Source organism: Schistocerca piceifrons, chromosome X, assembly GCF_021461385.2.
Source record: "Schistocerca piceifrons isolate TAMUIC-IGC-003096 chromosome X, iqSchPice1.1, whole genome shotgun sequence".
Classification (NCBI taxonomy): domain Eukaryota; kingdom Metazoa; phylum Arthropoda; class Insecta; order Orthoptera; family Acrididae; genus Schistocerca; species Schistocerca piceifrons.
Genome location: NC_060149.1, coordinates 146,869,002 through 146,894,833, shown reverse-complemented (window position 1 = coordinate 146,894,833; position 25,832 = coordinate 146,869,002). Strand labels below are relative to the sequence as shown.

At 46.8% G+C, this 25,832-nt stretch overlaps 1 protein-coding gene across 1 annotated transcript in view; it reads right to left on the bottom strand.

Moving 5' to 3' along the window:
* The window catches only part of LOC124722225 (vitellogenin-like), a gene marked incomplete at its 3' end in the record, with an annotated part of 444,892 nt that overhangs the window by 20,857 nt on the left and 398,203 nt on the right, over nucleotides 1-25,832 (bottom strand). Inside the window, exon 22 of the mRNA XM_047247418.1 lies at nucleotides 6,259-6,466. Coding sequence (XP_047103374.1) covers nucleotides 6,259-6,466 — 208 coding nt within the window. The remainder of the gene's footprint in view (nucleotides 1-6,258; nucleotides 6,467-25,832) is intronic.

Here is a 25,832-nt window from a genome sequence, read left to right as displayed (position 1 = left end):
GGTAAAACATCAAACATAGTTGCGAAGCAGCAGGAAGAACCCTCGATGGTATCACCCGGCAAGGCGAAGTGGTAATGCGACCGTAGCAAGAGCTAACTTGGTCACGCAACTACGTACAGCCAAGCTCTGATTAAAATTATGAGCAATATTACGTCGCGGTGCAGGCACGGAAGATGGGTGTGGAAAATGTCTTCGCGGGCAGGCGCAACGGCTTGCGGTTGGCTTTATTAAATTGGTGGACGATGGGAAAGAGATGAGATTAATTCTACCAGTAGAGAAGGTGACGTAATGTGCGGCCAGATTGTTTAAGATGAGCAAGAAGATGGTTTGTAAATTACGGAAGCAGGGACACGAAGCCGAGCAGAGCAGGATTCAGACTTATACGTCAACGGAGGCAAAGAAAGGAACTCACAATAAGCATTCCACTGATGATGTCGGTAAATATTTTATCAGGCAGCAATTTCTAAGCTATTAAGAACGGTATAAAGAAGTATCAACTTTGCGAAAATTTCAAAGCTTTGGTGACACGGAACTGAACTTTGAGGCTGGCAATGAAATTGTAAGAAAAATTGTTCTGTCTATGGGATTTAGTTTTGAAAGGTGCCAAAATAAACGAGTTATGTGTTAACGAGAGGGCATAGTTGCAAAAAGGGCATACTACATTAGGTTTCTACGGAAGACTGAAGCATCTGAATCAAAGCGGCCAGTGGTTTACTTAGCTGACACGTGGATTCACACACATTACGGCATAAATAAATGTTGGCAAAGTGGCAGTGTGTGAGGGGTACAGTCCAAGGAAAGCGCCGATCAATGTTTAATTGTTGTGCATGCAGGCGGTGGCATGGGATTCATTAAGGATTCACTTCTCATATATGACTCAAATATCAAAAATTCTGAAATATTTTCTAAATTAACAAAACAAAACTAATTGGCGACAATCATATTATCCTCCATAGTATAATTTATAAACCGTTATACCCAATTTCTCTTACTGGCAAACGCTCTCGTCCGTAATTATTTGCTGGTGACAAAACGTTTGGTAACTCTCGTTGGTTGGGGTTGCATCGATTTTTTGTAATAGTCTATAAGGTGGTGGGCAGATAAAAAAGAATGACGAAGGATTAGAAATAAAAATACATACAATCACCTGTAGGTTCAAATGGCTCTGAGCACTATGGGACTTAACTGCTCAGGTCATCAGTCCCCTAGAACTTAGAACTACTAAAACCTAACTAACCTAAGGACATCACACACATCCATGCCCGAGGCAGGATTCGAACCTGCGACCGTAGCGGTCGCGCGGTTCCAGACTGTAGCGCCTAGAGCCGCTCGGCCACTCCGGCCGGCAATCACCTGTAGGGATTCGTCGCGAATATGCCTTTACCCCCTACACTACATCACTGCTTAGGACAACACTACTAATTTTAAAGCTCTAGATTATCGCGCAAAATACTTTTTGTTGATTACTATCAATGTCTTTAACCATTCGGAATATTTCTTTCTCGCCATTGTAAGTTTTAAAACCGTTTGTTACGATAATGTTCAACCAGTTATCACTTCGCAGTTACTTACGGTAACGCGCGTGATGTGGTGGCAGTAATAAGACAGTCGCGCATGGATAATATTTTCAAACTACTCATCTTGAATAACATACTCCCTTTATTAAACAAAAAAAAATTACGAAGGCACTGATAATCCCACTCCACAGAGTTCACTAAATCGGAACAGCAGATTTACATAATCCTCTTGTGTTAGACAAGTGACACTTGGAAACCGATATTTGATCGGATTAGCAAAATAGATTCCGGCGTAGCATTAAGGACGGCAGCGAACATCGCGTTCGAATTTCGATATTCGTCTTCCGCAAATTGTGGCGCTTGTAAACGTGATGAAAGACAGGTGGCGTGTGACAGAGCTCCGCTTGTAAGAACACTGGAATGTTGATGTTGTTGTTGTTGTTGTGGTCTTCAGTTCTGAGACTGGTTTGATGCAGCTCTCCATGCTACCCTATCCTGTGCAAGTTTCTTCATCTCCCAGTACCTACTGCAACCTACATCCTTCTGAATCTGCTTAGTGTATTCATCTCTTGGTCTCCCTCTACGATTTTTACCCTCCACGCTGCCCTCCAATGCTAAATTAACACTGGAATATACATCAGTATTCAGAATGAAATTTCCACTCTGCAGCGGAATGTGGACAGATATGAAACTTCCTGGGAGATTAAAACTGTGTGCCGGACCGAGACTCGAACTCGGGACCTTTGCAGTTCGGAGGAAAGTGCTGTAACGACTGAGCTACCCAAGTACGACCCATCCTCACAGCTTTACTTCCAGCGATGTTTTTACATCTGGTTGATTTTTAAACAAAAATTTTTCTGTTTCAAGAAAAATTATTATGTTTGAACTTAGAATATATTCAAGAATTCCGCAGCAAACCGATGTTAAGAATATTGGTCCGTAATTTTTCGGGCCTGTTCTTTTATTCTTCTTACGTAAAGGTGTCACCTGTGCTTTGTTCCAGTCGCTTAAGACTTTCCTATGGGCGACAGATTCGCGGTGAAAATTGGATACGTAAGGGACCAATGCTATAGAGTACTCTGTAAAACTGGAATGGGTTTCCGTCCAGACCTGGTGAATTATTTGCTTTTAACTCTTTCATTTGCTTCTCTACGCCAGAAACGCCTGTTCCTACGTCCTCCATACGGGAATCTGTTGGGCGGCCAAATGAGAGTACATCTGAACAATCCTCCTGCGTGAATGATTTCTTGAACGCTAAATTTAGAAATCTAGCTTTCCTTTGTCTGTCTTGGATTGTCACACCAGATTAGATGACAAGTGACTGGTTAGAAGCCTTCGATTCGACCAGTGATTTTAGGTAGCACCAGAACTTTCTTGGCTTAGGTAGACCACAAGTCTCTGACTATTTTTCTTTCCTTTCCGTGCCTACTTTCGAATTATAATCTCCTATTATAATTAAATTTTCGTCTTTCTCAAGTGTCTGAATAATGTCTTGTATGTCACCATACAAGGGGCAGTCAAATGAAAACCGATCACATGCCATAATGCGACTGTGGAATGGTCCCATTCAAAAGTAAACCACACGCATTAAGATATTCATCCCACAGTGAGACGAGATGATAACCTGTTGTGTAGAACGCCATCAGCCCTGACGGATTCACAACAGCACCCACTCTTGTATTTCCTTTTCCGACTGCAACCGATGTCCACGCAAGCTTTTCTTCAGACCGCCAACGATGTGAAAAATCACACGGTAAACGACCTGGGTTGTACGGAGGATGTCGCAGTATTTCCCAACAAAATCGCTGAAGCGTTGTCTTTGTCCGATTGGCAGTGTGGAGACGTGGAACAGGATCATTCCGTCCGACGGTATCCCTTGGTGTTTTGACTTAATGGCGTGTCGCAGTTTCTGCAAAGTGTTCAAATGTTTCAGATGGCTCTGAGCACTATGGGACTTAACATCTTAGGTCATCAGTCCCCTAGAACGTAGAACTACTTAAACCTAACTAACCTAAGGACATCACACACATCCATGCCCGAGGCAAGATTCGAACCTGCGACCGTAGCAGTCCCGCGGTTCCGGACTGCAGCGCCTAGAACCGCACGGCCACCACGGCCGACTGCAAAGTGTCTTCATATCTCTGCATATTGATTGTGGTCGTACGCTCGACGATCTGGACGAGGAGAGGGCTCCTGCAGTAGAAGACAAAAGTCATCATGACCTTACGGGAACTTGTGTGAACAGTTCTGGATTTCATTGGCGGGGGAGTGTGGGGTGTTTCGACCGTTCACTTGGTCCTTTGCCCTCGGCCAGTCGGAATGCTGTGTGAAGGAATCATCCGGTTGGACGATAACGCCCGTCCCCACACTCCCAATCTGACGAACGCTACGCTTCAGCGATTTTGTTGGGAAACACTGCAGAAGCCTCCGTACAGTGCGGATAATTCACCGCGCGATTTTCACATCTTTGGTAATATGAAGAAAGACATGCATGGACGTCGGTTTTAATCGCATAAGGAGGTGCAAGACTGGGTGCAGCTGTGGATTCATCAGCGGCCGACCATATTCTAGGAAACAGGAATTAATGGTCTCGTCTCCCAGTAGGATGAACGTCTTAACGCATGTGGCGAGTACTTACGAATGGAACCATTCTATGGTCCCGTTGCGGTGGGTGTTCGGTTTCCATTTGACTGCCCCTCCTCAATCTCTTCATCTTCAGAGCTAGTTACATAGAAATCTGTACTGCTGTGGTAGGTGCTGACTTCTGTCTTCACTGTGATAACGCACTCACCATGCTATTCTTAGAAGCTGCCCGTATTCTTGTTTTCTTACTCATAATTAGACCTAATCCTGCATCACCGCTATTTCGTGTTGATCATTCTGTACTCAGCTGACCAGAAATCGTGTTCTTCCTGCTTCCCATTGCTCCTTCAACTTATCATTTTTCCTTTTAAATTCTTTAACCTACGTATCCAGTTAGTAGATGGTACATTATACTCTCCAATCCGTAGAAGGACAAGGTTGCTTTTGCTGATGACGATATCCTCGTGAGTAATCAGCGCCCAGATATCCGAATGGGCTAGTACTTTACCTCAAGAAAATTTTACCCAAGAGGATGCCATCATCATCAAACCATAGAACAAAGATGCATATACTTGGGAAATATAGCTGATGTAGCTTCCCTCACCTTCAGCCGTTCGCAGCATGAACACAACAAGCCTATGTTGGCTCTTGTTACACGACCAGATCAGTCGATCATCCAGACAGTTTCCGTTGCAACAATTGTAGATGCTGCTGTCCCTCCTCGGGAACCTTATGTTAGTCTAGCCTCTCCACAGATACGCTCCCGATGTGGTTGCACCTGCGGTATAGCTACCGGTATCGTTGAGGCACACGACCAGCTACACCGTGGCTAGGTCATTAGTTCGTCTGGAGTGTTAGGCACTCACACATTATACGATTACGATATTGTAGAGCTGTTGTTCAGAAGTGGGATGCGAAGTTTCCTTCGGACATGCATGCACTTCCAAAGGAACAGGAACTGTGGCGACTACAGTCGTTATGTAATCCATGCAATGTATTCGCAGTTGCGAATATGAACAACCATTAGCTGTATAATGTCTACATCTACATCTACATACATACTCCGCAATCCACCATACGGTGCGTGGCGGAGGGTACCTCGTACCACAACTAGCATCTTCTCTTCCGGTTCCACTCCCAAACAGAACGAGGGAAAAATGACTGCCTATATGCCTCTCTACGAGCCCTAATCTCTCTTATCTTATCTTTGTGGTCTTTCCGCGAAATGTAAGTTGGTGGCAGTTAAATTGTACTGCAGTCAGCCTCAAATGCTGGTTTTCTAAATTTCCTCAGTAGCGATTCACGAAAAGAACGCCTACTTTCCTCCAGAGACTCCCACCCTAGTTCCTGAAGCATTTCAGTAACACTCGCGTGATGATGAAACCTACCAGTAACAAATCTAGCAGCCCGCCCCTGAATTGCTTCTATGTCCTTCCTCAATCCGACCTGATAGGGATCCCAAACGTTGGAGCAGTACTCAAGAATAGGTCGTATTAGTGTTTTATAAGCGGTCTCCTTTACAGATGAACCACATCTTCCCAAAATTCTACCAGTGAACCGAAGACGAGTATCCGCCTTCCCCACAACTGCCATTACATGCTTGTCCCACTTCACATCGCTCTGCAATGTTACGTCCAAATATTTAATCGACGTGACTGTGTCAAGCGCTACACTACTAATGGAGTATTCAAACATTACGGGATTCTTTCTCCTATTCATCTGCATTAATTTACATTTATCTATATTTAGAGTTAGCTGCTATTCTTTACACCAATCACAAATCCTGTCCAAGTCATTTTGTATCCTCCTACAGTCACTCAACGACGACACCTTCCCGTACACCACAGCATCATCAGCAAACAGCCGCACATTGCTATCCACCCTATCCAAAAGATCATTTATGTAGATACAAAACAACAGCGGACCTACCACACTTCCATGCGGCACTCCAGATGATACCCTCACCTCCGATGAACACTCACCATCGAGGACAACGTACTGGGTTCTATTACTTAAGAAGTCTTCGAGCCATGGCATTGAATGACGGCAATGAAAATGTGTGTCGCCAATCCATTATACGAGTATAGGTGACGGTCGTTCATATTCGCAACTGCGAATACATTTGAGGCATTCTGGGACTGGTGACATCGCGACCGACCTGAAGTGTAGAGGCCCTGGTCGAAGCTGGTGGCGGGGTTGAGCAGCATGAGCTGCGGCAGCAGAGGGCCCAGCGCAAAGCTGCGGAACTCCGGCTCCCTGCGCGGCGGCACGCGCAGCCACGCCTCCAGCACGTCGCGCTTCTCGTCCACCTCCAGCACCACGCGCGCCGTCTTCTGCTCCGCCGGCGTCTCCAGGAACTCCAGCACCTGCGCAACACACCACCTCACTATACGTGGCAAGCAGTCGTGCAGTCCACAGCTTTAAATCATGCACCCTTGTCGTAGCCGTATGTGCACTTGAAATGAAAGTAGAAATGCGTTACAGATTAAACCATGATTCATATCGTTGTCAAAAGGACATGTTGAAGGCTATAACTAACCTAGAATTAACTTAGGCCACACGGTACTAACTTAGAACAACTGCAGTAACATTAAGAGTACAGTATAAAATCATGGACCCGTCTCCTCGTACCTCGCGTTGACTGAGTGATTCTGAAGACGTCGTGATTCGCTAGGGTACTAATATGCTGAGTACCTGTCAGGGCTGGCAGGCTCGAATTGTTTCCAATCCCACTCCCCTGACAGCCACCAAAGTTCCTGATCTGAACATGGTGGTAGAAAGACCCTCATAACGAGCAACGAAACCTAGTGGTCTGTCTGTCTTATAAGCGACGGGAAATGAACAACGTTGGGCCTGATCAGAACCACGCATGTAGGCTGGCGAGAAGCAACGGCTGAAACACCATGTGGCGTGCACAACTCACCCTAAAAATCCAGACGGCGTGTCATGATATGGAAGCAGCAGCGAAATGAACGTTTATGGTTAAGTTTAGGTGATCCACAGTGAGAACTGGGATGAATGTGTATGTCATTTCCAATTTTCTTTTCTGGATTTGGGTACGTATGAGCAAAGCCAGCGTCCCGTGTGGCCCAAAGGAAACATTATCCTCTTTGACGAAAAGGAAACCTAGAATGTATAAGGGTAAAGGAACTAAAGAATGGAAATGTTTGTAAGCTTAAATTACGACTGTGCTAAAGCGCTAACTGGGTTATAACGTTACAGTCGTCGCATTTCGTTCTGTATTACATAGTAAGTTTGCTCTTCAACGATATGTAGACGACACATACCGCTAGAGCATGGTTTGTTGTGATTTTGGACTGCACTGTTACGTATGCCACTCCGTTTCATCCTGGCTTAAGCTGGAGCAGGTTTGTTGAAAGGAGTGAATTACTGGGGGTCAGCTGTTATAAAATGCTATTGCGTAGGAAAGGAAGGGAAAAGAACTGCTAACAATAAACCAACACACAACTAAAAGTTGTGTTACTAGTTGCGTAAAACAGCGGTGGTGACACAAAATGTTGTTGCAAGTCTAAAGAAAATGTATCTACGACTGATTAAGTTACAAAAGAGAAATCACAATGGTGTCCCACAGTGTTCAGTTTTGGACCCATACCTATCGCATACACACAGCCAACAAAACAAAACAAAACTTGGAAGTATGAGCCCACTTATCAGCATGATGTTGCACCCCTTGTAGCCTGGATGCATCAACTGATTCGGTTCTGTCATCCATCCTATTCACAGATAAGGCAAACTTGACTGGAGGCGGCATCGTCAAACCTTAAAACACTCACCTATGTTCTAGAAAGAATCTCCGTGGTATAGTGTCAATGAACTATGGGCCCAAGTTCAGCCTCAATGTGTGGGCGGGGATTACTAGGGACCGCTTCTTGACTATGAAGCTAAAACACTAGTATTCACAAAACATTTTCACTTGCCTCATGTGTTCACAGGTGTGCTTACAATTACTGGAACTTACGCCGTCAAAGATCTTTTGTTTCCACATTCAAGTAGGTGTACCTGCCTTGGAACGCATTTCTCGCCACATGTGCATAAGACGTTTTTTGCTCCTTATCCTCACAGGCGTTGTTTCTTGCAGTTTGTCTCGATTTTAGAAAAATCACCCTGTATATATCGTAAATCGAGTAATGTTCTTGCAGGAAGTTTGTGAATTACGGTATTTACATAACTTCAAAACGCGAACTGGATGACAGAACTAACCCTTATTGATGAACGTCTGAACCATAACTGAAAGCGCATGAACGGCTGCACTGGCTCATGATAACAAGTCAAAGACCTTCTGTGTCAAAACGAAATGTTGTGTTTAATATCGTAGCTGCACAGGCATATACTTTCTAATAACCTGCGTTCTATAAAGTTTTTAACCAGATTTTCTAGTAAAATCTATTATCAAAAATGTTATTGCGACACTCTGTATATAGAATCAAAACTTTTACTGCGAGAAATGTTTGCAGGCTTAACTGTAATGTCAGCAACACTTTAAACTGTTTTTCTACTTACGTATTGATGTAAGTCTGTTTCTTCTCTTTTCATCACGTTTCACTCCTTTTATCGACTACAGCTCTCGGGCCTGGTGGTCTACAGTCTGGCCTTAGCAGGCGAGTAATGCGGCCATCCCGTATTCCTCCTGCAGAGCGCGCCTGCTAGTTTTGTTTACCTTCTGCGGCCGTTAACTTGCGCACCGGCTAGCACTCCAGAGTAATGGCGAAAATATGCCGTAAATCAACACTCCGTTTCACGTTCTGCAACGATTATTCATGACCAAAGGCGCTCGACGTAGTAGGCATCCACTTACTAATAGTGAGCAGTACGGTGTACGTTAAAGTCGCCGATGATGAGATTTTCGACGAGATCCTTCGGAATATGGAGATGGGGCTCCGTTTCTGCCAAGCCGACGGTAACGTCGGCCCGATGACGGTCGATCGCGCAGGATCAGGCATGTCAACAATTCGGGTCTCTGAACTGCCGTTCGAACACACGTCATGGACGCCTTCCGTCCTTACGACACCGTTCACGGCCATGTAGCAGAACGGTGCACAATTTCGAACATATCCGGTCCTCAATGGTGCCCCCCCCCCCCCCCCCAGATAACCACAGACCTCCATCGTCATGTGCCATCCTATCTCCAGATAAGCGACTGCCGCGCGGTCCTCATTTACGACGACCAACCGCGGGCTTGTTCAGGATGCGACAAGGAAGGGCCCGTTCGATCAGAATGTCTCCAGCGTCACATTACACAACTGACGGCCTCTGACGTGACACTCGCCCCGCAACCGACGTCCCTCCCAGTATCCTCTGCGTAGGCTCTTGTCGCCCCTGAATCTTGTACCGGCGCCATTATCTGATGTACCGGTACTACCGTTGCACAACCGACACAGCAAGAAACGGCAGTGTCGACACCAGCGGAAACCGTTCAACCCTCAGACCACCCGATGGAGTTTACATCAACGACAGTACTGGTGACAGCCTTCGTGCCAGAACGACTCGATTCATTCCCATCTTCAGACATGGAAGACCGGTCACGGAGGCAGCAATCACCTAGGCGCCTTAAGCGCAGACGTTGTATTGTCTCCGACCACGATGCCTCGCCTCCCGATGTCGCCTCACCTATAGCTCCTACAAACGAGGACCAGGAGTCGACTGAAGTCGAGGACAACAATGTGACTCCGACTTCCACGAACGAATAGCCATCAACCCTGACAGAAAGTCAAAGGGTTGTCGAACCGGAGGACACGTCCATGTCTTTGGACGCTTCTTCATCAGTCCAGAACCCTGTACCACGGTAGCGAACAGATAACTCGCCGGGTTCAAAATGGCTCTGAGCACTACGGGACTTAACATCAGTGGTCATCAGTCCCCTAGAACTTAGAACTACTTAAAGCTAACTAACCTAAGGACATCACACACATCCATGCCCGAGGCAGGATTCGAACCTGCGAAACTCGCCGGGACTTCACACTTCGGTGTGGGGCGACGACATCAAAATCGACCCTGCCCCCAGTCGACGGCGGCGCCTCTGGCAGCCACGACCAAAAATTAGCTAGGCTCAACCCTGGAGGTTGGACGGGATGGTCTATAACCTCCTTGTTCGCTCTCGATTATCTACAACGTGATACCGAACCTCCCCTTACTGCGGAGCCAATCATGCAGAATTGCAACGATCAGTTCCAAACAAATCAGATCGCTCCCGAAATTACCTCTGTTACGAGATGTGACCTGGTCATCTGACACTGACATTTCACTCCTACAGGAAGCACAACTGACTGCTCTGCCCCACGTTGCCAGATACGTACTTAATACTTCTGCTGGTGATTCTCTTGGCAGGTACGTGGCTGCATATGTACACGAAGGACTCCCCATCATGGATCTCGCCTTTCACCCAACAGCACGAGGCATTGCTTTCACCACTTTGGACATGCGTATCATCGACATCTTTGCCCCATCTGGTTCCACTCACTGATGGGAGAGAGCCACAATCTACTCTTGTTCTTAGAAAGCTATGCTGCTTGCATATTTGGAGGCGTCTTAAACTGTGTCTCGCAACAGAAAGATCAGGCGCCTTACTTTAACACCTGTCAAGAACTCCACATGATCGTCTGAGCCTTCCAGCTCAGCGGCACATGGGAAGAGAAGTTTGGCAATGCCCGTGGCCCCACTTATCAAACATACCATTTGGAAAGTCGACTTGATGTAATTTACGTCTTTGGGAGCTAGCATCTGATATTCAGGACCCTGAACTGTGGCCGCTGGTTTTCTCAGACCACAGTGCATACATTGCACGAGTCTTCTCAAATTACAAGCAGTCTGGTGCAGTCGTACGCTGAGGAATATGAACATCACTCATCAACAGGATACAGGATATCAACGATCCATAACAGAGACTTAGACCACTTGCGAACGACGACCTACAGAACTTTAGAGTGGTGGTTCGGGTATATGAAGCCCTTCTTACAGTAAATCCTTATGCGATATGTGAAGGACATTGCGCAATGGCATCCTCCGAGACTTAGTCACCCAAGGACCCGACCTGACCGTTCAGAGGGAGCAACAGCAGATTAAGTTGTGCATAGCGACGCTGGCCCAATATCGTCTACATGGAGATCCATGAGAACACGTCTACCGGACTCACTGGTCCACGAGATATCTACCAAGCATCATATCGCAACCGACGACCGACGACGACGACAGATCATAATCCAGCTCGTCACACTATAGGCACAGACTCTCACCCAACAATCTGCAATAGTCACCACCTTCGCCGATCACAACCAGAACATCTCTGACGCCGGGACTGCCGACGTAGCAGCAACTGGTCACATCTTGTCTTATGGAGAGAATACCCATTTGATGGAACTGATCACCAGGGACGAAGTAGAGGCTACCGTTGATAAGGGTGCACATAACAAATCTCCTGGCATGGATGGTCTACCTACAGAGTTCTATCGTGTCTTCCAGACATTAATGGTCTTGAGGGGAACCAGTATGTGTCAAGAACTTTTCACGCTGGGCCATGTTGTCCCTCCCGGGTTTGTCAGAGGCATCATCATTCTTACACATAAGTCTCGCTGTGGTGTGATGATCACCGACTACCGTCCACTTACCCTCGTTAATGTGGGCTACAAAATCTTTGGGCTCATTTTGATGAGGCGCCTTCGTCCCCTTCTTCCCAGCATCCTTTCACTACAACAGATGACCCGAAATGGACAGGTGAATATGCAGACAACAACCGGCGAATGTCACGGTGTGATAGCACTGGCTACAACGTGTCGGCCCTGGGCAGCTATGATCGATATCGGTTTCGTCAGCGCATATGATAAAATAAATCACGGTTTCCTGTTCTCTGAGATGCTCGAATGGGCTTCCCAGTCTCCTTACTCAACGTCATACATGGCATTTATGACAGTTCTAGCTCCCACATACAAGTCAATGGTTACTTAACGAGTCCAGTTCTAATACGACGATCTATCTAACAAGGCTGCCCCTATCAACCCTGACCTATGCCGTCTCACTGGAGCCCCTCATTCAGAAGCTCAAATCTATGCTACGGGACTCATGCTACAACAGCACACCTGCTGTTCTCGAGCATACACCGACGAACTGCTCCTTTTGGTTCGCGGAAACGGAGCGAAAACACGACAGACTACTGAAGCAATCATAAAATACAGGGCAGCGGCAGGCAGCTCGATGAATGTGGATACATCTACAACCCTGCACTAGGATGCAGCCTCCCTGATCCCAAACTAGCGCCCTCCCCATGGGTTCAGACCATCAAGCCTTCACCCCCAATACATCCCATTCGATGACCACTAAATTTCGGAGCGTGTTGCAGTGTGTCCGCGCCGAGATCTACAACAATCCACTTCAGCGGGTGGTTTATCTCAATCGACGTGTTGCTCCGAAACTGGTGCGCTTTAATAAGTTCCACCCTCACCGCACACAACTTGACTTAGTTTACAAGTGGCCTTCGGCTATTATCTGACGGCGGGAACAATCTTTAAGGTCCGGTATGAAACGCTAACCCTCTCCCCGCGTGAGTGAGAACTTGGTCTGCTCAAAGTACAGCACAGGGCTGATGCCCTGTAAATGCGAACCATCTGGAAGCAATGGATTGGACCGGGAGCATCCATTACATGCAGTTTGGTGGACACCCTCAGCCCAGGAGCCATCTTTCCACCTGTGCCAGCTGGTCACATTCATATCTCATTTTCACATATTGCGACCTTTATTGTGGTCTACAGCTAAGAGCATCCTCCACTCCTGACCATGCTTCCACCTTGGCCAAATACATCTATCTCACTCTGCTACTTCGAGTGTCAAGCGACATTGTCGTACAGAAGTATCCTGTGGTCCGTTGGTCGTTGGTCGAATGCATGACTCTTTATCCTCCAAGTTACCTCCCCACATACTTTACAGCAACATGGTACTTGGTTATCAATGGCAAAATTACGACACGACAGAAGTTACATGCAGCTGGATTAGCTGAACCGCACTGTGTGCTGCCTGTCAACACCTCAACGAAGACATCCACCGCCTCAGATACCTATCAGCCCTTGACGTCTGGCAGCTAAGCCGCAAGATGATCGCCTCCTTTCTCCGCATTTCTCCGACCATGGTTGAACGTCAAACATACATCTTTCCTGAGAGCATGTACTTCTTAGCTACCAAAACCAGCGCCATACTCTGAATACAAGGTTGGACGCTCAGCTACTTATACGGCGACGGTGACAAATCGGGCCTCGGCTTTTGGTGCAGGTTACAGTACGCCCACGCCGACTTGGAGCGACGATCCAATTACCGGTCCTGTCTGCCAACTGCTTGTGTGGTGTATTCATGTCCCCGATCTCCCAACTGCAGCGTCATGGCCGCTATCCTCACTCCCTCCCACCTTAAGGGGGACTGGACTCGTTAAGTAACCATTGACTTGTATGTGGGAGCTAGAGCTGTCATAAGTTAGTTAAGCTAACTTCTCCTCTCGCTCTTCTCGCTGCACCTGCGTCTTTAGACCTCACCTTCCTAGGACGTCACTAAGGCGATCGCATCTTTCGCTGCACAAGGCAGCCCACATAAGGCTGCACCATGATTTCTTACCCTCTCCTCCCATGTCAAATGAACTGGGATAAAAAAAATAGATGTCGTCCTCACCCCATCCTAACTACCGTCCCTATGCATCCGACCACGGAGAGGTCGGGGGCACTGTGGCCAGGCCTCAGTTACGACCCCTGCCCTCAGGCGCCACCGAGGTACGGATGTGTAGCCCCGATGTTTCTCCACTCCCCTTCCTTCCCTTATAAAGTACGTTTTACTGTAAATAAGTTTCTCTATTGTTCCTTTCTGGCTTTTGCGAATCAAATTATATGTAAATAAAAGCTGAGTAGATTGCTGAAAAAACCGGTAAAGCACTTATGTAAAGGGGGACGGTAGCGTAAAGCAGCGGAAAAGCGCGTGCATGGAAGCCTATAGAGCGCGGGATCGCGATATCAAATACTGGCTGAACCACGGAAATTTTCGCTCTGCTTTTAATTTAGGCTTTACCTCTCAACGATGTTAAACTGTAGGTCCGTTTCCCCTGTTCGGCAACTGACGTAGATGAGGGACACGCAAATGGACGAAGTGGCAGCTAGTCGAGAGAATTGTACTGGACCACTGGATGCATTTTAATTTAGTTGTTCACGATCTCTACAATATGCCCAGATACTGGAAGCCGCTGGGTTCTCTACTGACACACAAAGAGTCGTCTCTAATTTGTTAACGGGTATCAAAGCTTCGGTGGCTGTCAATGGACAACTGAAACCCCTGATTAACATCTGTAGAGATTTTCCTGCGGTAAGTTGGTTTTCAGTGTCGTCGTTTGCTCCTTCTTCGAAGGATCGCAGCTCATTTACAAGGGTGGACACTCTCGGGCGAGACGATCTCGTCGCATGCATACGCGGACGATGTGATGGTGTTTCTCCGTACTCTTGCTGAGATTCCGTTGCCCAAGGCTACCGTGGATGCTTTTGCCTTGTATCTCGTGCCCGCGTCAATGAAGCCAAAAGTCGGTTGATGAATGTGCGGGGTTTTGACAATTATGTCATTTCGAAGGCAACCGTGGTCGATCGACTTAAGTCTTTGGGAGTCATAATAAACTGATCGCTCCGCAATTAAAATTGCTATACTTAATTATAAATCGGTTACGGGGAAGATAGAAGGTCCAGTCCTTGAACATGAACGGCCTTCCCTCCAGATAATTCGGATTCTGGATACCTACGTCTTGTGCAAAGCATATTGCATCGCTCGGGTCTTTCACTTGCAGCAATGATGGCAAGGAAACAAACAACTGTCTAGCCGCGTTTTTTATGGAAGCATTACAGTTTTCGATTACAATACGAGATAGTTGCACGCGCGCGTTCTCTCGGGGGTTCGGGACTTTTCGATACTAAAAGGAAATCGTTTTTGTTATTTGTTCGACGCACCGTGTTGACTATCTCTTACGCAATGCACACATTCACGTCTCGGTTGTTTTCCAGTCTGCGGCCGGTAGTCTTGATCCGCTTGTCGATGTCGGTCGACTGAATTTTTAGTCAACATGTCCATCAATTTGATATTGCTGTCAGGTACTTGTGGGCTGATATCCTACAGAGGCAGCATCTCACTACCAGTTTTTTTGTTAATATGAGGGGGAAGGATCTACTGTATGGCGTCTGTTGAAAGAGTATGGCCGCAAACTTCTTGGAAGACGGTGTGGTTTTATCTTAGCCTTCCTATTCTACCAATGTCTGTGGCGTCATAGTGGCACCAAGTGCTCCACAAGCTGTTATCCACAGAGGAGCGCCTATTTCGTATTGGACTTCGTGTCACGGATCAGTGCAGTCGCTGTCCCGCCATTGACACGCTACAATATAGATTATCCTCTCATTGGGGCGAAGCGAACTAGCTCTGGTTTAAAAGACAATTAGCGTTTCTAATTCGATTGGTTGAGACTGCATTTTCAGCTGATACCCTGTTGCGTCCGAACTCCTTCTACTTTCCGAGGGAAGAGTCAAATACAATTGCCTGACTGTTGAGCCACTACGTTCATTACATTGTAGATGAATGGGGCGATATGGACCCACTCGCCTTCTGCCAATGTATGGCCACTGTATAATGGAAGTGTTTGCACCTGCCCTGGTATCGTGACTTATTCGCCAGTAAGTTGGACCTTGTATTTTGTCGTCAAGGTATCTGTTGAGTTAACCGGTTCTTGTGGCTTTCTAGTCATGGTCCCTTAGGTATACTCTTTCGCAGTTTATATTCATTTTTGTGGCCCTGTTGGTGTTTTTTAGACATAAAAAGAATCTGGCGTAGCGTTAGACTACCAAATCGCTGGTCCGTGTCCGTTTCTTGGTTGTGGTTTTTTCTCATTCGATATTTTAGGGAAAAATGCGGTAAAGCGTCTGGATTGAAATCGAAAGGTTAAAAAATCGTGGTCTAGCGGTAAAGTCGGTATCTGGAGCCTGAGAGATCGTGGGATCGATTCTTGGTTGTACCTTGGATATAACAAAGTGATAGGCATTTGAGATCCGTGATCTATGAAATTATGGATCGAGTCCCGTTACCCATTTTTAACTCTAAAAAATGGTTCAAATGGCTCTGAGCACTATGGGACTTAACATCTGTGGTCATCAGTCCCCTAGAACTTAGAACTACTTAAACCAAACTAACCTAAGGACATCACACACATCCATGCCCGAGGCAGGATTCGAACCTGCGACCGTAGCGGTCACGCGGTTCCAGACTGAATCGCCTAGAACCGCACGGCCACACCGGCCGGCCGTTTTTAACTCTATTTTTTCAACACGTGTCATATAATTTCAAGCACATGACACCTGAAGGGTAATGTAGGGGAAGGACACGTGTACTTGTATGTTCGCTAATCGAATCCCCATGTCAAAAAAGAAAAAAAAGCAATAAAGCGTGTGCCTGAAAACCTAGAGATAGCGGGATCGAATCCAGGTCACACCACCGACATGTTTACCCTGATTCTAATCTAGCCTGTACGTCTCAACGATTTTGAACTGTAGGTTCCTTTCTCCAGTTGGCAAACTCTGGCAGATTGGGGGTACGTATAAGGACGGAGTGGCGGCCGGTCGAGAGAATTTCATCAGGCCATTGAGCCACAAGAGTTTATCATCATCAACACATAAATTACAACTAGGTTGTTCTCGATCTCTGCAATATGTTAAATATCGACTATCATCATGGTAATATCTTTGAAGCCACGCTGTTCTGAACTCATTTTTGCCCCATATCCCTCGTGTGCACGTTAACCACGCAAGCCAATATTTCATTCTGTTCTGTTTCCTGGAACCGTCTACATCTAGCACTGAGCGATTCGTGGTGCTCTACCGAGTTGGCAATATTCCATACGTATTAATGCACTCTGTTCTGTAATTTTTCTTGTGATTGCCGGCCGCTGTGGCCTAGCGGTTCTAGGCGCTTCAGTCCGGAACCACGCTGCTGCTATGGCTGCAGGATCGATACCTGGATCGGGCATGGATGTGTGTGATGTCCTTAGGTTAAGTTAGGTTTAAGTAGTTCTACGTCTAGGGGACTGATGACCTCAGATGCTAAGTCCTATAGTGCTTAGAGCCATTTGAACCATTTTCTTCTGTTGATTCTTACTGCTTCCAAATTTATTGATTGACTAGATCAAGTAAAAAGGAAGGAAGATTGGGTTTAACGTAATGTCAACATCGAGGTCACACATCGGAACACAAGCTCGAATTTTGTCTAGAATGATCCAGGAGCCCAGCTCGTAGCTGGGACAGTAGGCGCCGGCATTTGAAGGCGATCGTGAGCCGCAGATCACTTGCGAAATCAAGTCCCAAAAATGGACAGTAGCAACCACACACAATGAAGCAGCGCTGTCCGCAGGAAGTCCCGCACCTATAGCCATCGTTCTCGATTTTCGGACGTTAAAGCAGCTACCAGAATCTTCGCCGTAGGTGGTAACCCATGCCACTGACCCCGTGACCTCAGCACCGCTACGGAGAACGATGACGAGATCGTCCACATAAGCAGTGAAGCTGAATACATAGCCACCGAGAGACATCCCAGACAGGCGGTGAAGGAGGCCGCCGAGCAATGGTTCCATGGCGAAAGCATACGACAGTGCACTGATCTGGCAGCCCTGACGCACCGAACGGCGGATGAAGATGGGAGGGGTGAGACGGACTTAGTAGAGTATAGGAGACGTAGCTCCACTAAGGAGGCGCATTATGACGTAGACGGTAGTATCAGGATAGCCCATATTGCTGAGCATCCGTTCCAGGTAATCGTGAGCGACCCAATGGAACGCCTTGCTGAATCCATGCGCCGTGTGTGAGCAACAGCGATTATGTTCCGATAGCGACAGAGGGCAGTGCGGATGCTATTGGCACCTCCCAAGGAAATTTGATCAGGGTAAACCACGTAACAGGCCGTCCGTTTAAGTTGTGCAGCCAACAGCTGGGTAAAGATCTTTGTGTCCGTTTTGAGCAACGTCAAGGGGCGGTAATCGCATATCCGTGAGGTACCGCGAGGATTGCGGATGGAAATGAGAAGACCGTTAAGGAAACCGTCTGGGATCCGCTCGATAGTTGATATAAGACCCTAAATTTCCGTCCGCACTGGCACCAGTAAGGGACGAAATGCCCGATAAAACTCCAGTGGGAGGCCGTCAGAGCCAGGCGACTTGTTCGTAAAGCTTCCCCGGATAGCATCATGGACTTTGCACTCCGTGACGTCAGCAAGCAGATCCAGCGTTGCATCCCAGGAACAGATCCAAAGGAGAGTCTGTATACCGCCATAACGTTGGCAGGGTGGTGACGGTGTTCAGAGACCAGCATAACATAATGTGCATGGAGGGCAGACCCTATATCGCGTTGCGTATCTAAGCGTCGTACACCATCAGCCGTAAGAACGTTAATCAAAATCTCCCGTCGGGAGCGCCATTCCGCTATCACATGATACATATAGGGACGCTCTTGCGCTACCATTTAGTGAGTACACACCCTGACTACAGCTCCTTCAAGGTGACGGCGAGATACGGATGTGAGCTGTGTCTCGGCACGATTCACCGTCTCCTGGCGCTCTGGTGAATACAGCATCATAGCACAGTTCCGGAGAATGATGAAATAGCAACCCTGGGTTCGTCGCGGCCACGCCGCGATCTCCCTTCCATAACCAATCAAGGCCTTTCGGAGGGCAGGCTTTGTGCAGAGCACCCACCATGACAGGGCAGACTGTTACGCATCACGGCGGTGATGACAAGCTGTCCACGTGGTCTCTATGAGCTGCCGGCAGTCGGGTGAAGTAAGGTGGATTGTACTCAGTTTCCATGGTCCACGTCCGCGCCACATCCTTTGGCGGCAGTGATTGCTGGTACAGATATATGCGTCCTTGTCAGAGAACTTAACGGGCAAGACTTCAGCAGCCTACATCCCAATGACAATATCGCGGGAGATGTAAACACGATCGAGGTGGGTGGAAGAGTGGATGCTGGAATGGGTTAACCCCGGACGATCACCATGAACATGCTCCCAATAATCTAAAACGTTGAGGTGCTGGAGAACTCGCGCCGCACACGGAGAGTGACGTAGTAGTTGGTGTTTGGGTGCCTTGGTGGAGTTGAAATCAGCTCTCATGATCAATGCATACTGCCGACCCAGGAAAAGAGACGTGACTGTCTCGGAAAAGAAAGCGGAACGTTCGCAGCAGCAACTCGAGCCAGATGGCGCATAGACACTAAAGGTGAGAGCCATACCTCTGGCATCAGGGAGATAAGCAACTGTATCAGCGAGGATACCGTCACGTTAAAGAGTCGCCACCCCACTACCAGTAAGGGAAGCATGGGAGACGTGTGATGTAAAACCATGGCGAGCAAGAAAGGATGCAACGTACACCTCCTGAAGGAGGGCAACGTCAACGTCCGCAGCATACAGGATGTCATGGAGTGCAGCCAGTTTGTAGCATACGCGAATGGTATTGACATCTACCATGACTATATTATAAGTCTGAAAAGCTTCAGGAGGATATGCGATTCAAACACGAGGGAAGCAGACGGAGCTCCCTGTAAGGCCCTCGTGGAAGTGAAAATCCTTGTGACTGGAAGCTGACCCCACCAATAGGGGTCCATCGCTCTCTACACCTCCAGAACGTCCATCCTCGGCATTGAGTCGTTCGCCCAGGAGACAGAAGTCTCACTGGGCCGGTTCAGTGGAACACTTACATGGCTGTGCCCACAGGTAGTGTCAGACACAGAAAGGGAGACAGTCGCAACTGACGCAGGCGGAGGAAGGTCGGTGTCCATAGGTGGATGCTGACTGGAGACAAAGGCGGGTAAAGACGTCGCGTCATCAGGCGCTTGGTCATCATGGGACAGCGCATCTTCAGTAGGATTGTCGTCATCATGTGCACACATCCGATGGAGGCAGTCATCAGAAGAGGTACGTCGTTGTCTCTTCCGTTTCCTAGGCGAAAGTTGCTTCCTAACATGTCGTTCCGCGTCGGATGGTGGGTGCCTATCTTCGACATGTGGCCAGACGGCAGAAAAGCGGAGGTAAAGCTCCATGATCAACAACCATGGAGTCGAGACAGACGGCTTGCGCTGCTCAAGGCCATCGTCCATTGGTACTGCCTCCGACCAACACCGACTCAAAGGAAGGCCTCGGCGCTTGTTGGTGACGTCACGTCAGCTAGGCACGGCCAACGCCAGGTCTGTTGCAAGCAGAAACGCCTGGGCGTGCTTATCACTATAAATCTCTTATTTTTGGACAAAATGTTTGGAATTGTTTTGGATTCTGCAGTTTTATTTAGATGAAAGATTTTATTACTATCGTAAAGCTACAAATGAAGATCATAGTTCTGTATTACTGAATCCTGTCGAAACAAACGTAGATCAATATGAGAAGATGCTTTGCCCCATTGCAAGCTTCGGAAATTTTACATTCAAGTAACTATATTTACTTGATCCATTATCTTATCGAAACTTACCACCAACCCCCTTACAATGAACTCGTTTCTTTTATTTATTTATTTATTTATTTTCGTTTGACATCGTCACTGGAAATGTGAACTAATTTACATGTGTAAATGTCCAACTGTTGCCAGTCATTAGATTACAGTCGTTTTCAACGAAAGGAATTCTAAACAGGAAACAAAATAGCTTCATACATCGAAAATACTGCTGAGCTTAAACTTTTTTAAACATGCACATTAGAAAAGATAAATATTCCCCTCTTGCAACTGAAAGGAGAAACTTTATAAGATAAAAAAAATTTATTTGATAAAACAAGTATCTCTCTTTTGCCTCTTCTTCTGTCCTCCTCCCCCTCCCTCAACGTGTACAATCGCAAGATATTTCATTAATATTCAGTGCTCCTCACTCCATAGTCAACCAAGATACCTAAAGAAGAGCACCAATATGTTCAGTTTCTTGTAAAAGCAACCCAGTACAAACATAACTTCCTCAGATTTACAAATAAGGTAAAGAAGCACGAATTCTGTTGCTGCTGGACCATGAAGTTGTTTTTGTATGTCAGTCCTTAAAACAGGTGGAAATTTAAGTTTAGGAGTACACTATATGTTAAGAAGTGTAATGAATTGCGCAATTAATTGATTGCAGCAATCTCTGAGAACAATGTGTGTTGGTCAACTACCGCCAATAGTTTCACATTTTCCTGTGTCAGAGAGGAAGACAGCACCATTATGAGTATGCCTGCAACAGACCTGGCGTTCCCGTGCCTAGCTGACGTGACGTCACGAACAAGCGCCGAGGCATTCCTTTGAGTCGGTGTTGCTCCGACGGCAATGTGGGAGCGACAGGCAAACTGTCCATCGCGTTGTCGAGAGGAGTCGACGCCGCTACCAACTGATACAGAGTGTACACATTAGGCAGCCCACCCGCGAACGTGTAAGATAAAGGTAACAGTGGGCGCTGCCTCCGATCGGATTATGTACCAGTCTACATTGGAACATTCAACACAGACATGGCCTTGCTGGCCACAGCCTGAACAAGTGCGCGGCTGGCCATCGTACATGTCGACAGCTCGGCAGCCGGCAGGTAGCAAGTAGAAGGCACGTGCTTCCTCAGTTCAATTTTTTATCTGCCGGACACTGTTGAGGCCACGATATGTTTCGAACGTCATCGACGTTTCAGCAACGTGACTGACGACGTTGCCATAAGGTTGAAATGGGCGGCCACCACAACATCCGACGGCACCACAAACGGGAGGTCGAAAACCCACAACGTTTGGAGGCCAAAACCAGCGTAATCAACCACGACAGCTCCTACATGGCCGTCAGAGTATCGGAACTTGAGATCCTTAGCATGGTGCCGCACAACCTAGGCGCACAGCTCTCCATTAACCAGCCTTTGTACACAGTGGCACTAAGGATCGAAAAATGAATTCCGAAAACATTCTGCGGTGCGAGCCGCATTTCGTGATGTCCTTAGGTTAGTTAGGTTTAAGTAGTTCTAAGTTCTAGGGGACTGATGACCATAGAAAGTCCCATAGTGCTCAGAGACATTTGAACCGCATTTCGTCCCGTATAAACTGTTAACTTCACGTGCTTTCGGTTGTTCATGATCCAAAGGAAACTTTAATTTAATCGTGGCTTGTTGATAGGAAAACGCCATGATGGTCGATGAATTCGGACACGAAAACAAGCCGCTACACGGAAGTAAACAAACAAACCCACGCTCGCAAACAGCACAACAGGCGACACGCAAATAAGTCGTATTCGCCTCATAACTGCCGAAAACAGACCGGCCTTTCAAAGCAACCATCCCGACATTTTCCTGGAGCGATTTAGGGAAATCACGGAAAACCTAAAGATGGATGGCCGGATGCGGGATTGAACCGCCGTCCTCGGTGGCTCGACCAAGTATTTACTTCCCTTAATTGGTAAAAAACTTTTCGTTTATGAACTTTAGTCGCTCTAATACAGCTGACGATCACATTTGATGTAACCGGGCATGGTTTGTGGTACATACCACATATCTTTTGTTTTATCCCTTTATAAACATGCTTACATTTATCGAATGAGCCGCGATTGTTTTTCATTTCCGGAATATGGCTTTGGTAACGCCGATGGGGTCACCAAGTGGGTCTGTTCAAGACACAGAATCTCTTTTCATAAGCATCTTTTGAGCCAACAACATCTCTCCTCAACCATTCAAAAATGGTTCAAATGGCTCTAAGCAATATGGGACTTAACATCTGAGGTCACCAGTGCCCTAGACTTAGAACTACCTAAACCTAACTAACCTAAGGACATCACACACAGCCATGCCCGAGGCAGGATTCGAACCTGCGACCGTAGCAGCAGCGCGATTCCGGACTGAAGCGCCTAGAACCGCTCATCCACAGCGGCCGGCTCAACAATTACATATATATCCATACAATATGAAATTTATAGACCTGATGTTCATTTTGGAGAGATATTATTGCATGTATTTATTTGTCACGATGATCGATTATCTTACCAAGTCCTTTGAACTTGCCTTGACGCAATTCGTGTTTGGTGAATTTGTTATTATCACTTGCCATGGCCTCTCTGGAAGTCTATCCATACTTCCAGTACTGCAGTTCACGTAATTTACGTAGAATTTCTTCCACCTTTTGAACACTGTTGCGAGTACATGGCCCCGATATGTATATGCTTGAAGAACATATAGTCTGTAATAAATGTGTATTGTGTATTTGACAGTGAGATTTCTACTATTACTATGATTCAAACTTATCTGCTACCAAGAGATTAGCCTTTTCGTGTTTTACCTCGAATATAAATAGAAGCAAAAGAGATCCACCCAGATAGTTAGCAGAAGTTCAAGCCAAGAGTTTCATTGAGATTATTCATTCGCTTTCTCTCCGCTGACTAAGTTCTTAGGCTAAGTCAAGTAGGAAAGGGTTTCATCCAGATAAGTAGTAAAGCCAAACTATATCAGTATGATCTGGCCATTTAAAAGTAATGACAGAGTCGGAGTTCCACCGCAGGGTTTAAGTGGAGGAGTTCGCGCGGCGGCAGGAACTTCTGCAGTTGGCCCCCAGGGAAAGAGAATAAAAGTAGATTGGCTGTCCTGGATAGCGGACACAAACAAGGCCATCGCATTCCTACTACCCGCTGAGGCGCCAGTCTCCACCTGATTGGCTGCTGAATCCGTAAGGCCGGGTCTTCAAAGTGCTCACTTCCACATCCTCCGCAACGACCGCGCTTCGCTGCCGTCATACTTCGGCTTTGTGGCGCTTTATGAAAGTCACATGGGCGTCTGTTAAATCCCTCAATAAATAACTTTTTACTGGCAAGTGCCTTATTAATCTTATATTACAATAATAACGATGTATTACTGAACACCTTAGCTCCGTAAACTGAAGCGCTATCTAACAGACAAATAATTACTCTTGATGATACATGTTGTTACCAGTAAGGAGACGACGCAATATAGGGTAAAGCTATCTAACTCAGTGACATATTTTATTTCTTGATAGCAAAAAAATGGTTCAAATGGCTCTGAGCACTATGGGACTCAACTGCTGAGGTCATTAGTCCCCTAGAACTTAGAACTAGTTAAACCTAACTAACCTATGGACATCACAAACATCCATGCCCGAGGCAGGATTCGAACCTGCGACCGTAGCGGTCTTGCGGTTCCAGACTGCACCGCCTTTAACCGCACGGCCACTTCGGCCGGCGTTCTTGATAGCAGACGCATTCTTTGTCCATAAGTAAGGTAAGCCTTTTACGCACGATTCCAAATGACCTAAATTGATGGCAGAAATGTATGCGCACGGGAAAGACATTCTGATCGGGAATAAACTCTGATGTTTATTGTTTGTTACTTGGAGGGAAATACGTGGTTTGCCGTGCTGATTCTTCAATACAAGCTCAGTAATATAACTTGTTCAAGTAATCAGTCACATGTTTATATGCAGTTGTATTACTAATGCAACATACTTCTAATTTTATTACTGAATCCAGTTCTTTGTGGAGCACTTCAGAAACTTTTGGAAGGAAAGTAGTCGATATACACAGCCCCTAAACACGTCTCCATTCGCCGGCCGGGGTGCCCGAGCGGTTCTAGGCGCTACCGTCTGCAACCGCGCGACCGCTACGGTCGCAGGTTCGAATCCTGCCTCGGGCATGGATGTGTGTGATGTCCTTAGGTTAGTTAGGTTTAAGTAGTTCTACGTGTAGGGGCCTGATGACCTCAGATGTTAAGTCCCATTGTGCTTGGAGCCATTTGAACCATTTTTGAACGTCTCCATTCCATGGAGTGCTTTGAAAGACTATGTAGACCACAGTGATGGTGACAAAAACAATGTGACCATTGGCAAAATGGGAAGAGCGATTGTGCTTACGAGTGAACTGGAAGTTAAGTTAGATAATTTCATATACTGAAGAACCAAAGAAATTGGTATACCTGCCTAATATCGTGCAGGGCGCCTGCGAGCACGCAGAACTGCCGCAACACGACATGGCATGGACTCGACTAATGTCAGGAGTAGCGCTGGAGCGAACTCACACCATGAATCCTGTAGGGCTGTCTATAAATACGTAAGAGTACAGGGGGTTGGAGATCTCTTCTGAACAGCATTTTGCAAGACATCCCAGATATGCTCAATAATGTTAATGTCTGGGGAGTTTGGTGGCCATCGGAAGTGTTTGAACTCAGAAGAGAGTTCCTGGAGCCACTCTGTACAAATTCTGGACGTGTGGAGTGTCGCATTGTCCTGCTTGAATTGCCCAAGTCCGTCGGAATGCACAATGGACTTGATTGGATGCTGGTGATCAAACAGGATGCTTACGGACGTGTCAACTGTCAGAGTCGTATCTAGATGTATGAAGAGTCAAACTTCACACGCCCCACACCATTACAGTGCCTTAACCAGCTTGAACAGTCCCCGCCGACATGGAGGGTCCTTAGTTTCATGAGGTTGACTCCATACCCGTACACGTCCATACGCTCGACACAATTTGAAACGGGACTCGTCCGACCATGCAACATTTCTCCAGTCATCACCAAACCAATGTCGGTGTTGACGGGCCCAGGCGAGGCTAAAGATTTGTGTCGTGCAGTCATCAAGCGTACACGAGTGGGCCTTCGGCTCCGAAAGCCCATATTGATGATGTTTCGTTCAACAGCTCGCACGGTGACACTTGTTGATGGCCCAGCATTGAAATCTGCAGCAATTCGCGCAAGGGCTGCACTTG